Raw genomic sequence first — 16,506 nt, 5'->3', positions numbered from 1 at the left:
TGTTTCCCTCTCTGTTCCCCTCGTCCCTGTGTGTTGCAGTCAGCCTCAGAGGGACGAGGTCAGCCGGCTGCGGGCCTCCTCTGGTAGGAGCAAGACCCAGCAACACCAGGAGGCCCTTGGGTAAGAGACAGGAAAGACATCTCTTGAGCTGGTTCTTTAGAGAATAAACATGAATACAACCAGCCTGTTTGGGGCCGCTGATGCCTTCACCCCCTTATAGTCCATAGTTTAAGGAGTTCTGGTTATATTTGTAGAGATTTACACTTTCCCAAACATTGGTTGTCTCTTCTTTAAAACCTAATCATCACGACTATATACTCCGGGCTGGTACATTGACTAATGATGTGTATGTGTTTTCTTCAGCTTGCCCAACATTGGAAACAGCTGCTTCCTGAACGCGTCCCTGCAGTGTCTCTACAGCCTGCCCTGCTTCTGCAGTGACATCACGGGGCAGGAGGACCTCTGGAGCCCCCGGAGAAGAACCAAGCTGAAGCTGCTGAGGTCCAGTAGAGATCCAGACCCTTAGCCCTCACACTAGAGGAGAACCAGACCCTTAGCCCTCACATTAGAGGAGAACCAGAACCATAGCCCTCACAAACTACAGTACAGCTTGGACGATTTACTGACAAAGTGAATGCTCCACTGTACAATATTAAGTACAGTAGGTATACTAAATGCACTTGGTCTTTTCGTATGCTGTTCTCCAGGTACTTGGGGGAGCTATATAAATCCCGGCAGGGTGAGGGCTCCTACAAAGGCAAGCGCCGGCTCCTTTGGTCCATCAAGAGCAGTCTGGCAGAGTTCAACGAGGAGTACGAGCATATCACTGAGCAGGTACAGCTGATGAGTCCTTATCTCTTGGCTTATGCGCTTGTTGAGGATTAAACACATGTCAACTGAACTTCTGGTTTCTGACAGGATGCTCATGAGTTCCTGCTCCTCCTCTTCATGAAGATGAAGATGGAAGGTGAGACACTGCAGGAGATCTCCACGTCACCCAGCTATATCTGCCCCGTCCAGAACTTTGAGTTCAGACTGCAGTGTGTACGCACCTGCACCAGGTAACGCTTGACTTCATCGAACGTATTATTGTTGTCGCATAATACTACTATAGTTCCTCCATCATTGAATGATGGAAATCAGAGTCAATCAATGTTACGCCAACACTTTTGGCATCATGATCTGGTCTGCTGTGTTCAAATGGTGATTTTCTGTTCTCTGCCCGTCTTAAAAGCTGCGGTGACAAGGTCTTCCAGGAGGAGGAGCAGAACCACTTGTCCTTGGACCTCCACCCGTCGTTGATAGCTGGCCTCCAATTCTACTTCAAAGTCAGTACACCGTTGTGTTGGTGTGTCCGATTACGCTGGTCCACTGATACTCACAGAGCACTTTCCCTCAGCCTTCAGAGTTGGAGTGCACCTGCCGGCAGTGCTCTGGATGCCAGGCAACAGCGGTTCGGCATTTCCTCACTCTGCCCAGGTGAGCCATGAACTTGAGTCTGTTGTCTCCAATGTTGCCTTGAAGCAGCCTTTTCATACGTACGGGCGCGTGTGTGCATGCAGCGATCGGACGATGAACCGTTTGTGTCCACAGAGTGTTACTCCTTCACATGAAGCGCTTCCACCATGACGGGGCACGGTTGAGGAAGGTGACCGATGCTGTCAGCGTTCCTCCATGGCTGTCTCTGGCCTCCCTCGTTGGAGAGCAGGGTGGTGCAGCTGGGATAGACCCACTGAGGTAAGAGATAAGGAAACAGACTACGACGGTAGGCAGTGCGTTGTGCTTCATGGAAACAGATTGGGCGGGTTGGGAGTGGTGGGCGTCATTGAAACAGAGTCAGATGAATCTAGATTGGTAATCCGGCCATAAGCTCCCCTGCCTCTTATAGAGGACCTCACGCAACCATTTTAGTGTTTAATTTACGATCCTCAATATCTGATTAATCATTATGTATGGAATGTGTTGTAGATCAAGTTATGGAGAGGGGGAAATCGCATCTGGAGCAAAACCAAGTGCAAACATGGGTAAGAAAAAAGTGATGGATTCCTATCTCATGCCCAACCGCTTGAGTTTTTCAGTTGTTTACAAAACAGGATTGTTGGTGTGTTTCTCAGCAGCAGTGGATCATCTTGACAGTGCAGGAGACAGGGACAGAGGTCTTCAGGAAGTTCATGGGGTGAGAGGGGCCAGGGAGAGAGCTGTAGTACACAGTGGGACAGAATATGGACAGATTCAAGTGATGATGCAACAGAGAAGCCCCAAGTGTTTTTTACACTGGCACTATGCCCGTCTTATTTGAAACTTTTTCCCGGCATTGGCGTTTTTGCACTTGTAAATAGTTAATGGGGTTTGTAGCCTACATTCAGACGCAGTCTACTCATTCTTGCGTGCGAGTGGCTTAAATAAAATTAAAACATTCCGAGTATGCAAATTATTCTAAAGATGTCTACTTGCGTAGCCCCGCCTGCTCCAATGAACAAGAAAGCCGGCTCTTTGAAGGCTTTACACAGGCAGGACAGTGAAACTGTAACATCTGCCAAGCAGCGACCGTACCTGCTTGGCAGTGTAAAAATGCTTAGGGTTAGGGTTAGGTTCTCTGACAAATGAATCCTGTTTCTCTACAGAAGGATCACAGCAACCAGAGCACCTACCGTCTGTCGGGGATGGTCTCTCACCTCGGGGAGAGCATCAACACCGGTAACTAAAGCTTTTATAGTAAAGAATGTACATCTGTACCTGACACACGCGTCAGACACTAGACCCGTCCCACGCTGGGGGACAGTAAGGTAATGGATGTCTTGTGTCCCCCAGGCCACTACGTCAGTGACGTAGCACGAGAGGACGGCGCCGGATGGTTGACCCTCAACGACGCCCGTGTGACGCCCGCGGAGACGCCGGTCCTGAGGACCAGAGAGAAGACCGCCTACATGTTGTTTTACGTCCTAAGGTGATACTTTAAACGTTACTCTCTACAACAGCCAATGCTTCTTTTAGACTCAGTCTGTTTTACTCACTGAACTTACTGAAACACTGACTTCTGCTCGTCTTCTTCCACCAGTGGAGCAGAAGAGGGAAGCCATGTCCCACTGGCTCAGAACCAGGAGCCATCTGGAGCTGAGAGGGACTGACACCTGTGAGGCCCAGGAGAGCGCTTGATTGGTGGTGCCTCTACAGCCCGCTCTGGGGGCCACACCCTGCAGCCCCCCTCTACAGCTGAGGCCCACCTTTAAACGCCCCCCTAGGGGCCACACCCTGAAGCCCCCCTCTACATCCCCCCCTAGGGGCCACACCCTGAAGCCCCCCTCTACATCCCCCCTAGGGGCCACACCCTGAAGCCCCCCTCTACATCCCCCCTAGGGGCCACACCCTGATGCCCCCCTCTAGGGGACCTGAGGCCCCTCTCTACACCCCCCTCTGGGGGCCACACCCTGCGTCCCCCTTCTACAGCCCCCTCTAGGGGCTAACCAACCCCCTCTACACCCCCCTCTCGGGGCCCTGCGGCCCACCTCTTTGGACGTTAAGGCTGATCATAATGAGGATCACTTTATTTTTATTTTGTATCATAATAATGAGGAGCATATTCATATTATGTATAATAATAATGCTGAGGATCATCTTATTATGAATAATAATGTCATTATGTGATCCTTTTTATTATTATGCATGTATAATAATAATAATAATGAGGATAACATTATTATGTATAATAATAATGCTGAGGATCAAATTATGTGTATAATAATAATATGATAATTATGTATAATATATAATGTGAATATTTAATATAATAGCACTATATATAATGTAACTATAAAAATAAGATCCCTGTGGAACTAATATATGATAATTGAGCTCTGGTTTTCATTCAATTTCGTTTAAATAAATGTGTTTATTGTATAAATAGTAAAATAACAATTAAAATGTTCATGATATTAATAATTTCAATCAAATCAATAATAAGATATCACCAGAGTATATAATAATAATATATGTCATCAATAACCCCACACATAAAACAGTCAGACACCATTTCAACCTTCAAGTCACAACAACGTCTAACTGATCACTGTTTTGATTTTTTTTTTTTTGTTGTTGTTTTTTTATTTCTTATTGCCTATGTTTATTTATTTATTTATTTATTTATTTTTTCCACAATGTCTTGCTTTTTAAAAAATGTATGATGACTATATGCTCTGTAAGGTGACCTTGGGTGTCTTGAAAGGCGCCTCTAAATTAAATGTATTATTATTATTATTATAAATGCGTTTACTTGCTACTAATCCCCTGTGTTTGGTCCGCTTCCTCTGTCTCCAGTCTCACCCTTTAATCACATCAACCACATAAGGTTTACATCGTCCACAGCTCAGCATTGTTTGAGCAGTAGATTTGAGGAACATCCAAACAACAAACACTTGATATGGATCATTTGCTTGGCGAGTCTGACTTAAAAAATGTATTTGCACTCATTTAAAGTTTTTCAGTTACTGTTAAGACAGCATCCTCAGAATTAATGGATATTAACGGCAGGAGAGGAAGAATTGTTTTGGTCTATCCAGAGCCGAATAACAGAGTTCAGGTAAAGAAAGGTGTCACTTCTCTATGTAGTCCTACTCAAGAACAGAGAGTTCAGGTAAAGAAAGTGGTTTCAATCAGGTTGGTCTTCCTCTTTATAGTGCCATATAATGTGACTAATATTAATATAATGTTACATGACCAAGCCAAGTAAGTTCAACTGTTGCTTGTTCATGAATAACAAAAACTGACACTAATAAATCAAAAAGACCCTTCATGAAGATTGGGCAAACCAAACTGTCAAATGAGCTGTTCATTAGACAATTACTTCACATTATATTTTTTTTGCTTGGTTGACATTTTACTATTTTCTATAAATAGATAATATATACATTTTTACAAATGCTAGTTTCAACTATGTTGATCGAATATGGTCTAAATCAAACCTACCGAGTCAGCCCAGTGGATAACACTATCCAAGATCAAGTCTGAAATCCAACTTTTGGAAGAATTGCCACTCTCCACTATTGTTCTTTAGTTTTATTCTTTCTTTCTTCTTCTGTATTATTCTATACGTATATGTAGACACAGAATTTCGATATAATTTATACTTTTTTAAGAATCACAGTTAATTTCATACCGTATATTTCCAGTTGGTCTCAAGGACGTTGAGGCTCGAGCGTGAGCAGTTCTGGAGATGACAGCCAAGGTGACAGGGCGGCTAGTTAGCGATAGCCCATGGTGGCTATGAGAGCTAACCATTGCGGACGTCGTGGAGCCTAAAACAACGTCAACCTAGAAACATAATGTGAAGCTTAAACGGTTCTGTGTTTCGTGTTACACTTGCGATAAAATGATGAATCGATTGGAAATATGATTGTTAGAAATCTGCCGTTTGTCTGTGGAGAGCCCCGTTTATATTGCTAAAGGCTAGGCGCTTGCTACATATCCGGGTGTACGTCCACCGGTAGAAGATAAATGCTAAAATCAATGCTTGCCTGTCCAATAGTAATTAGGGGCGAGGGAGGGCTTTCAGACCTGTCACTCAAACCACCGCGCCAGTAGAGATTTGATTCGCGAAGCATTTGCGGCGCTGCCGGTGGCTGAACATTAGTTCTCCGGTTGATGTTCTTTAAGTTCTTTTAAGAATATTTCAAGTTCAATTTCTACATAAATGTAAGATCATTTTATGCGTGATTATTTTGAGGGTTGTTTTAATATTAGCTAATTTACCAAACATGTTAAATTAGCGTGTCCCTGCACACTGAGCGCGCGTGTGTGTTTGTGTGTAACGTAAAAGTTATTAGGTAAATTACGTCGCATTCAGGTGTTAATTTTGCTCACAATTTGACTTATATGTGCCTATTTTGTGCGTTGTGGATGTCATCGAAGACCCATTTTCTACTGCTATCAGTGTGTTCTTTACGCAGACCTTGTGAGTAGGCCTATATGTGTGTGTGTGTGTGTGTGTGTGTGTGTGTGTGTGTGTGTGTGTGTGTGTGTGTGTGTGTGTGTGTGTGTGTGTGTGTGTGTGTGTGTGTGTGTGTGTGTGTGTGTGTGTGTGTGTGTGTGTGTGTGTGTGTGTGTTAGCGATGGATGAGAGGTCCCTTGTATACCACATAACGTCATAGATAATAAGGTTGCGTTTCGGTGTGTATTCGTGTGTTTGCCATTGCAGAAGTATACGATTTATCGGTTTTCTGGCAATATACGTTTTTAGCTGGTTTTTGGTTGATTGGGTGTTTTTTAGTCCATAATTGGGCTGGTAATTGCCAATCCGATCTGGCAACACATGCCTATATCTACACAAACGATACGCGATATAAAAGCTGAGACTCAAAGGAGACCAACGGGATCCTCATTTTGTGAGCTTATTTCGATTAACTAAATGTGAAGTAATAAGGTCAATAATATATATTTTCCAAGTCTCAAACAAATACCCACAACGTACTCAAATATATTCAAACTCGGTCACATTAGCTCTTTTTTTAACCCACTTTATTTGTTTTCGAACCATTTGACAACACTATTTTCAAATCCTTTCGCTTGATTTAAAGCCATTTAACATTTCTTTACGTCTTAAACTATGTGGTTTTACTTATGAAACATGTTTTCAACCTCAGTTTGCACTACAGCACTCACCGCATTTTCTGCAGGAAATGCATTTTCTAGTTTCTAATTTGTTAAGATTATGTGGATAGACTTTGATTTAGCATGGCCTAACATGCTTGATGGACAGATATGGTTAGCGATAATTATACAATATGAAGCATAATAATAGCGATAGGCTAGCACCAATCAATTTTTATTCATTTTAAATGCTAAATGTGACGGGATGAGACGGTAATGTGGACATCCATCACATTACCACATAAGGCTTGTTTTGAGAGGTAGGCCTACTTATATTGTAATTAGGTGAGTGCTGCATGCAGCTCTCAATTGTTGTTCTTCAGTTGTATTCCTTCTTCTTCATTATTCTATACAAACTTTTTAGAGACAGAATTTCATCAATCCCTTTTGATTAATTTTAAATGCTAAATGGGAGGGGATGAGACGCTGATGTTGACATCCATTACATTACCATATAAGGCTTGTTTTGAGAGGTTCTGAGATCCATGGTCTCCTTGACGACAGCATCACTGCCTCATTCAAGCGAGACGCCACGCGGACTGACTCACGCACGCTGCACGAAGTTGTCTTTGCTAGTTGTTGCTAATTGTTGCTAATTAATCGTGGGTTGATCATTATATCTACTTGACTGTACTTGTCGAAGAGGAAAGCAAACATGGGTGGCTGTTGCTCCAGACAGGTACAATTACATCTTAATCATGACTCTTAAATGTTACACCTTGCAATCTTTCCTTGAGGTTGCGATGGAAACCTTTCATCAAATTGTGAAACGTAATCAATATAATTATTGATCATGCATTTATGTAATAATCCCTATAAGTAACCCGATATTTACGGCCAACACTGAAACCTTATTTTAATAAATATTTTTTTAAAAACACATCTGGCCGCCAGCTTCTTATTTGTTGTTCTTTGAACACGTGTTAACGACCTGAACGTTCTGATGGCCGCAGGCTACATTGACCCGTTCTAATCGACCCCAAACTTTTCAACGGTAGTGTGTGTGTGTGTGTGTGTGTGTATATCTATCTATCTATCTATAGATAGATAGATATATCATACAGTACCGTTAAAAAGTCTAAATACATATATACATGTATGATAACTTCTTGTGTTTCTTTCATTCATTCATTTTTGATACAATCATTTATAATAAATTTTCCCATCATCATTTAAATATCGTAATATTATAACTAATTCTCACGCCCCTTTCTTCAAACAGCCTGCCATGGAGGAAGATGGAGGAGAACCTGACCACCGCCCGGCCCCTTCTGTGGTTGCATCGCTGCCTCAGAAGAAACCCTCTTTTTTCCCCACTTTCCCATCCCTCCCCTCTTCTCGTTTCAACCCCACTGCATCTCTACCCTCTTCTCGTTTCTCCCCCACTGCATGCCTCCCCTCTTCTTGTGTCTCCCCCACTACATCTCTCCTCTCTTCTCGTTTCTCCCCCACTACATCCCTCCCGTATTCTTGTGTCTCCACCACTACATGCCTTCCAACTTCTCGCGTCTCCCCGACTACATCTTCCCCCTCTTCTCGTTTCACCCCCACTACATGTCTCCCCTCTTCTTGTGTCTCCCCTAATACATGCCTCCCCTCTTCTTGTGTCTCCCCCGCTACATGTCTCCCCTCTTCTTGTGTCTCCCCCAATACATGCCCCCCCCTTCTTGTGTCTCCCCCACTACATGCCTCCCCTCTTCTTGTGTCTCCCCAACTACATGTTTCCCCACTTCTTGTGTCTCCCCCACTACATCCATCTCCTCTTCTCGTGTCTCCCCCACTACATGTCTCCCCTCTTCTTGTGTCTCCCCCACTACATGTCTCCCCTCTTCTTGTGTCTCCCCAACTACATGTTTCCCCACTTCTTGTGTCTCCCCCACTACATCCATCTCCTCTTCTCGTGTCTCCCCCACTACATGTCTCCCCTCTTCTTGTGTCTCCCCCACTACATGCCTCCCCTCTTCTTGTGTCTTCCCGACTACAGCTCTCCCCTATTCTTGTGTCTCCCCCACTACATCCCTCCCTGTTTCTCATCACCCCGCCTCTCTCTTCTCGTCCCCATCCTCCCCTGTTCCGTTCCCTGTTCCTGTTCTTCTGTCCTCTGTAATCTCCCCAATAACTGTGTCTCTTTCTCCCTCCACCCCCTCCTCTCTCTCTCCAACAGGAATCCTGGACCTTCCAGATGTCATCACCCCCAGCAGCAGAGATGTCTCCTCCCCACCAGGACGGTCATCAGATGTCGGTGAGCAGAGCAGCAAAGGGACCTCAGAGGACACCACCCTGCCTGATGAGGATGTACTGGGGAATCAAATGTAGGTAACAAGTAGCATTAAGTTCACCGCCGGTGAAATTATGCCAAAAATGACTCATCCATGTTTCTAACTTTTCAATTTGCATTCCTGCTTTTTATTTGTCCTTAAAACATCAGCCCCCATCCTCAGTTGACCTTGATGAATGTGTGCGTTTCAGGGTACCTGCAGTAGCTGGGAGTGAGCTCAATGAGGTGGACCCCACTGGGCCTCCTGCCCAGACAACAGGTACTTTGAAGCAGTCCTCCATTGAGTAGACAGCATGTCCCACAGATCAACTATTATTGTCTTAACCGTGGTGGTGGTCGGTCCTCAGAGTTCTCCCGGCCTCGTCGCTTCTCATCTCTGCAGTGGTATGACAGCAGGAGCCAACCTTTGCTGATTGCATCAGGGAGATCCATCAGCACAGGATTGGACATCAGATAGAAATCGATGAATGAATGAGTCCGTTTTGCTTATACGTGACGTGACTATCCTCCTCATTGCTGTGTTTCCCTCTCTGTTCCCCTCGTCCCTGTGTGTTGCAGTCAGCCTCAGAGGGACGAGGTCAGCCGGCTGCGGGCCTCCTCTGGTAGGAGCAAGACCCAGCAACACCAGGAGGCCCTTGGGTAAGAGACAGGAAAGACATCTCTTGAGCTGGTTCTTTAGAGAATAAACATGAATACAACCAGCCTGTTTGGGGCCGCTGATGCCTTCACCCCCTTATAGTCCATAGTTTAAGGAGTTCTGGTTATATTTGTAGAGATTTACACTTTCCCAAACATTGGTTGTCTCTTCTTTAAAACCTAATCATCACGACTATATACTCCGGGCTGGTACATTGACTAATGATGTGTATGTGTTTTCTTCAGCTTGCCCAACATTGGAAACAGCTGCTTCCTGAACGCGTCCCTGCAGTGTCTCTACAGCCTGCCCTGCTTCTGCAGTGACATCACGGGGCAGGAGGACCTCTGGAGCCCCCGGAGAAGAACCAAGCTGAAGCTGCTGAGGTCCAGTAGAGATCCAGACCCTTAGCCCTCACACTAGAGAACCAGACCCTAAGCCCTCACACTAGAGGAGAACCAGACCCTTAGCCCTCACACCAGAGGAGAACCAGACCCTTAGCCCTCACACCAGAGGAGAACCAGACCCTTAGCCCTCACACTAGAGGAGAACCAGACCCTTAGCCCTCACACTAGAGGAGAACCAGAACCATAGCCCTCACAAACTACAGTACAGCTTGGACGATTTACTGACAAAGTGAATGCTCCACTGTACAATATTAAGTACAGTAGGTATACTAAATGCACTTGGTTTTTTTCTGATGCTGTTCTCCAGGTACTTGGGGGAGCTATATAAATCCCGGCAGGGTGAGGGCTCCTACAAAGGCAAGCGCCGGCTCCTTTGGTCCATCAAGAGCAGTCTGGCAGAGTTCAACGAGGAGTACGAGCATATCACTGAGCAGGTACAGCTGATGAGTCCTTATCTCTTGGCTTATGCGCTTGTTGAGGATTAAACACATGTCAACTGAACTTCTGGTTTCTGACAGGATGCTCATGAGTTCCTGCTCCTCCTCTTCATGAAGATGAAGATGGAAGGTGAGACACTGCAGGAGATCTCCACGTCACCCAGCTATATCTGCCCCGTCCAGAACTTTGAGTTCAGACTGCAGTGTGTACGCACCTGCACCAGGTAACGCTTGACTTCATCGAACGTATTATTGTTGTCGCATAATACTGCTATAGTTCCTCCATCATTGAATGATGGAAATCAGAGTCAATCAATGTTACGCCAACACTTTTGGCATCATGATCTGGTCTGCTGTGTTCAAATGGTGATTTTCTGTTCTCTGCCCGTCTTAAAAGCTGCGGTGACAAGGTCTTCCAGGAGGAGGAGCAGAACCACTTGTCCTTGGACCTCCACCCGTCGTTGATAGCTGGCCTCCAATTCTACTTCAAAGTCAGTACACCGTTGTGTTGGTGTGTCCGATTACGCTGGTCCACTGATACTCACAGAGCACTTTCCCTCAGCCTTCAGAGTTGGAGTGCACCTGCCGGCAGTGCTCTGGATGCCAGGCAACAGCGGTTCGGCATTTCCTCACTCTGCCCAGGTGAGCCATGAACTTGAGTCTGTTGTCTCCAATGTTGCCTTGAAGCAGACTTTTCATACGTACGGGCGCGTGTGTGCATGCAGCGATCGGACGATGAACCGTTTGTGTCCACAGAGTGTTACTCCTTCACATGAAGCGCTTCCACCACGACGGGGCACGGTTGAGGAAGGTGACCGATGCTGTCAGCGTTCCTCCATGGCTGTCTCTGGCCTCCCTCGTTGGAGAGCAGGGTGCTGCAGCTGGGATAGACCCACTGAGGTAAGAGATAAGGAAACAGACTACGACGGTAGGCAGTGCGTTGTGCTTCATGGAAACAGATTGGGCGGGTTGGGAGTGGTGGGCGTCATTGAAACAGAGTCAGATGAATCTAGATTGGTAATCCGGCCATAAGCTCCCCTGCCTCTTATAGAGGACCTCACGCAACCATTTTAGTGTTTAATTTACGATCCTCAATATGATTAATCATTATGTATGGAATGTGTTGTAGATCAAGTTATGGAGAGGGGGAAATCGCATCTGGAGCAAAACCAAGTGCAAACATGGGTAAGAAAAAAGTGATGGATTCCTATCTCATGCCCAACCGCTTGAGTTTTTCAGTTGTGTACAAAACAGGATTGTTGGTGTGTTTCTCAGCAGCAGTGGATCATCTTGACAGTGCAGGAGACAGGGACAGAGGTCTTCAGGAAGTTCATGGGGTGAGAGGGGCCAGGGAGAGAGCTGTAGTACACAGTGGGACAGAATATGGACAGATTCAAGTGATGATGCAACAGAGAAGCCCCAAGTGTTTTTTACACTGGCACTATGCCCGTCTTATTTGAAACTTTTTCCCGGCATTGGCGTTTTTGCACTTGTAAACAGTTAATGGGGTTTGTAGCCTACATTCAGACGCAGTCTACTCATTCTTGCGTGCGAGTGGCTTAAATAAAATTAAAACATTCCGAGTATGCAAATTATTCTAAAGATGTCTACGTGCGTAGCCCCGCCTGCTCCAATGAACAAGAAAGCCGGCTCTTTGAAGGCTTTACACAGGCAGGACAGTGAAACTAACATCTGCCAAGCAGCGACCGTACCTGCTTGGCAGTGTAAAAATGCTTAGGGTTAGGGTTAGGTTCTCTGACAAATGAATCCTGTTTCTCTACAGAAGGATCACAGCAACCAGAGCACCTACCGTCTGTCGGGGATGGTCTCTCACCTCGGGGAGAGCATCAACACCGGTAACTAAAGCTTTTATAGTAAAGAATGTACATCTGTACCTGACACACGCGTCAGACACTAGACCCGTCCCACGCTGGGGGACAGTAAGGTAATGGATGTCTTGTGTCCCCCAGGCCACTACGTCAGTGACGTAGCTCGAGAGGACGGCGCCGGATGGTTGACCCTCAACGACGCCCGTGTGACGCCCGCGGAGACGCCGGTCCTGAGGACCAGAGAGAAGACCGCCTACATGTTGTTTTACGTCCTAAGGTGATACTTTAAACGTTACTCTCTACAACAGCCAATGCTTCTTTTAGACTCAGACTGTTTTACTCACTGAACTTACTGAAACACTGACTCCTGCTCGTCTTCTTCCACCAGTGGAGCAGAAGAGGGAAGCCATGTCCCACTGGCTCAGAACCAGGAGCCATCTGGAGCTGAGAGGGACTGACACCTGTGAGGCCCAGGAGAGCGCTTGATTGGTGGCAGAGTTCCCGTTGTCCGGTAATTACCGGTCTTTGACCGGAAAAAAATGAGGAGGACCGAAAATCCTAAATGTCTCCGGTCAGAATGACCGATTGGAAATAAGGCCCCGTCCACACGGAGCCGAAACGGGCGAAAACGATCCGGTTTCGTTTTATGCTTAATGTTCAAGGTGCTGGTTCTCCACAGAAAAAAGTGGAGCGCATCAACCCTGCGCTCATACAGCATGCGCGCTGTATACAAACATTCAGTCACGAGGAGATTCAACCATTGAGCAGAACAAAATTGAGCAGGTCCTATGTTCCCGGTTTTCCCCAAAAAGGGTCCTATGTTCCCCTGTAGCCATACATACCGGGGAACATAGGACCCTTTTCCCAGAAAAGGGTCCTATGTTCCCCGCAATCTATCAATCTTTAAAAATATTTAAACTTTGACGCGGCATTCGCGTAATGACAGCCAATCGTCGTTCAACAGAGTGACATGTCTAACGTAACAGCCAATCAGCGTTCAACCGGCCAACTCAGTGCAGTGCAGTCCGGGGTGAACTGCAGCAAGGAGGAGAAAGTGATTGTTGCCGTTTGCGACTCCCGGAGCTCTTTATATAATAGTATATAATATAATTGTATAATAATATCACGGCCAAAAGCTCTGTGCGCCTCCGGATGGCCGTAACGCGGGAAGCTCTCGTGGGGATTGGGCTTCTCGGGGTTTGTTTACCGGCGTATGAATATACTGCGTCAGGTTCTCCGACGTCTCTCCCTCTTCCACAAAAGGTAAAGACATGCAATGGTAGTTATCTCGGCCGGAATTTGGCAGTAATGGTGGAAAAAGTAACAGACCGGGGAACATAGAACCCCTTTTTAAAAAAAGGGTCCTATGTTCCCCGGTCACATACATATCGGGGAACATAGGACCCTTTTTTGGGAAAAGCAGGGAACATAGGACCCTTTTTGAAAAAAAGGGTCCTATGTTCCCCAGTCTCATACAAAGAGGGGAACATAGGACTCGGGGAACATAGACACGCTCCCCTATAGACTACCGTAGGTTTATGAACTAAACGGCGGCAAGCTAGCGAAAGCCGGCGGCAAGCTTTGCGGAGTACCGGTATTTAACAACAATGGCGAATCAAAATATGATCACACACTTCTTCTTTATATAGCCTGCCTATCATTTTTTTTAAGTGCAATAAACACGGACAATATCCGACCGTTTTTTTTCCAATTTGACCGGTAAAATTAAACCTTCCCGGTCACATGACCGGCACCAATTTCTTCTAGCGGAAACACTGATTGGTGGTGCCTCTACAGCCCGCTCTGGGGGCCACACCCTGCAGCCCCCCTCTACAGCTGAGGCCCACCTTTAAACGCCCCCCTAGGGGCCACACCCTGAAGCCCCCCTCTACATCCCCCCCTAGGGGCCACACCCTGAAGCCCCCCTCTACATCCCCCCTAGGGGCCACACCCTGAAGCCCCCCTCTACATCCCCCCTAGGGGCCACACCCTGATGCCCCCCTCTAGGGGACCTGAGGCCCCTCTCTACACCCCCCTCTGGGGGCCACACCCTGCGTCCCCCTTCTACAGCCCCCTCTAGGGGCTAACCAACCCCCTCTACACCCCCCTCTCGGGGCCCTGCGGCCCACCTCTTTGGACGTTAAGGCTGATCATAATGAGGATCACTTTATTTTTATTTTGTATCATAATAATGAGGAGCATATTCATATTATGTATAATAATAATGCTGAGGATCATCTTATTATGAATAATAATGTCATTATGTGATCCTTTTTATTATTATGCATGTATAATAATAATAATGAGGATAACATTATTATGTACAATAATAATGCTGAGGATCAAATTATGTGTATAATAATAATATGATAATTATGTATAATATATAATATAATAGCACTATATATAATGTAACTATAAAAATAAGATCCCTGTGGAACTAATATATGATTATTGAGCTCTGGTTTTCATTCAATTTCGTTTAAATAAATGTGTTTATTGTATAAATAGTAAAATAACAATTAAAATGTTCATGATATTAATAATTTCAATCAAATCAATAATAAGATATCACCAGAGTATATAATAATAATATAAGTCATCAATAACCCCACACATAAAACAGTCAGACACCATTTCAACCTTCAAGTCACAACAACGTCTAACTGTTCACTGTTTTTATTTTTTTATTTCTTATTGCTTATGTTTATTTATTTATTTATTTATTTATTTTTTCCACAATGTCTTGCTTTTTAAAAAATGTATGATGACTATATGCTCTGTAAGGTGACCTTGGGTGTCTTGAAAGGCGCCTCTAAATTAAATGTATTATTATTATTATAAATGCGTTTACTTGCTACTAATCCCCTGTGTTTGGTCCGCTTCCTCTGTCTCCAGTCTCACCCTTTAATCACATCAACCACATAAGGTTTACATCGTCCACAGCTCAGCATTGTTTGAGCAGTAGATTTGAGGAACATCCAAACAACAAACACTTGATATGGATCATTTGCTTGGCGAGTCTGACTTAAAAAATGTATTTGCACTCATTTAAAGTTTTTCAGTTACTGTTAAGACAGCATCCTCAGAATTAATGGATATTAACGGCAGGAGAGGAAGAATTGTTTTGGTCTATCCAGAGCCGAATAACAGAGTTCAGGTAAAGAAAGGTGTCACTTCTCTATGTAGTCCTACTCAAGAACAGAGAGTTCAGGTAAAGAAAGTGGTTTCAATCAGGTTGGTCTTCCTCTTTATAGTGCCATATAATGTGACTAATATTAATATAATGTTACATGACCAAGCCAAGTAAGTTCAACTGTTGCTTGTTCATGAATAACAAAAACTGACACTAATAAATCAAAAAGACCCTTCATGAAGATTGGGCAAACCAAACTGTCAAATGAGCTGTTCATTAGACAATTACTTCACATTATATTTTTTTTGCTTGGTTGACATTTTACTATTTTCTATAAATAGATAATATATACATTTTTACAAATGCTAGTTTCAACTATGTTGATCGAATATGGTCTAAATCAAACCTACCGAGTCAGCCCAGTGGATAACACTATCCAAGATCAAGTCTGAAATCCAACTTTTGGAAGAATTGCCACTCTCCACTATTGTTCTTTAGTTTTATTCTTTCTTTCTTCTTCTGTATTATTCTATACGTATATGTAGACACAGAATTTCGATATAATTTATACTTTTTTAAGAATTCACAGTTAATTTCATACAGTATATTTCCAGTTGGTCTCAAGGACGTTGAGGCTCGAGCGTGAGCAGTTCTGGAGATGACAGCCAAGGTGACAGGGCGGCTAGTTAGCGATAGCCCATGGTGGCTATGAGAGCTAACCATTGCGGACGTCGTGGAGCCTAAAACAACGTCAACCTAGAAACATAATGTGAAGCTTAAACGGTTCTGTGTTTCGTGTTACACTTGCGATAAAATGATGAATCGATTGGAAATATGATTGTTAGAAATCTGCCGTTTGTCTGTGGAGAGCCCCGTTTATATTGCTAAAGGCTAGGCGCTTGCTACATATCCGGGTGTACGTCCACCGGTAGAAGATAAATGCTAAAATCAATGCTTGCCTGTCCAATAGTAATTAGGGGCGAGGGAGGGCTTTCAGACCTGTCACTCAAACCACCGCGCCAGTAGAGATTTGATTCGCGAAGCATTTGCGGCGCTGCCGGTGGCTGAACATTAGTTCTCCGGTTGATGTTCTTTAAGTTCTTGTAAGAATATTTCAAGTTCAATTTCTACATAAATGTAAGA

At 44.7% G+C, this 16,506-nt stretch overlaps 1 protein-coding gene across 1 annotated transcript; it reads left to right on the top strand.

Moving 5' to 3' along the window:
• The first annotated feature begins 8,791 nt into the window (after positions 1 to 8,791).
• On the top strand, positions 8,792 to 13,054 carry LOC115535224 (ubiquitin carboxyl-terminal hydrolase 37-like). The gene is made up of 15 exons (XM_030346242.1): positions 8,792 to 8,954; positions 9,112 to 9,179; positions 9,268 to 9,304; positions 9,479 to 9,559; positions 9,803 to 9,940; positions 10,269 to 10,395; positions 10,480 to 10,622; positions 10,796 to 10,889; positions 10,961 to 11,040; positions 11,155 to 11,298; positions 11,528 to 11,583; positions 11,674 to 11,735; positions 12,182 to 12,254; positions 12,369 to 12,504; positions 12,616 to 13,054. Coding segments are annotated over exons 1-15 (1,311 nt in total). The 5' UTR covers positions 8,792 to 8,952; the 3' UTR covers positions 12,686 to 13,054.
• The last annotated feature ends 3,452 nt before the right edge of the window (positions 13,055 to 16,506 follow it).

Source organism: Gadus morhua, chromosome 22 (assembly GCF_902167405.1).
Source record: "Gadus morhua chromosome 22, gadMor3.0, whole genome shotgun sequence".
Taxonomy (NCBI): domain Eukaryota; kingdom Metazoa; phylum Chordata; class Actinopteri; order Gadiformes; family Gadidae; genus Gadus; species Gadus morhua.
This window is presented reverse-complemented; position numbering and strand designations above follow the sequence as displayed.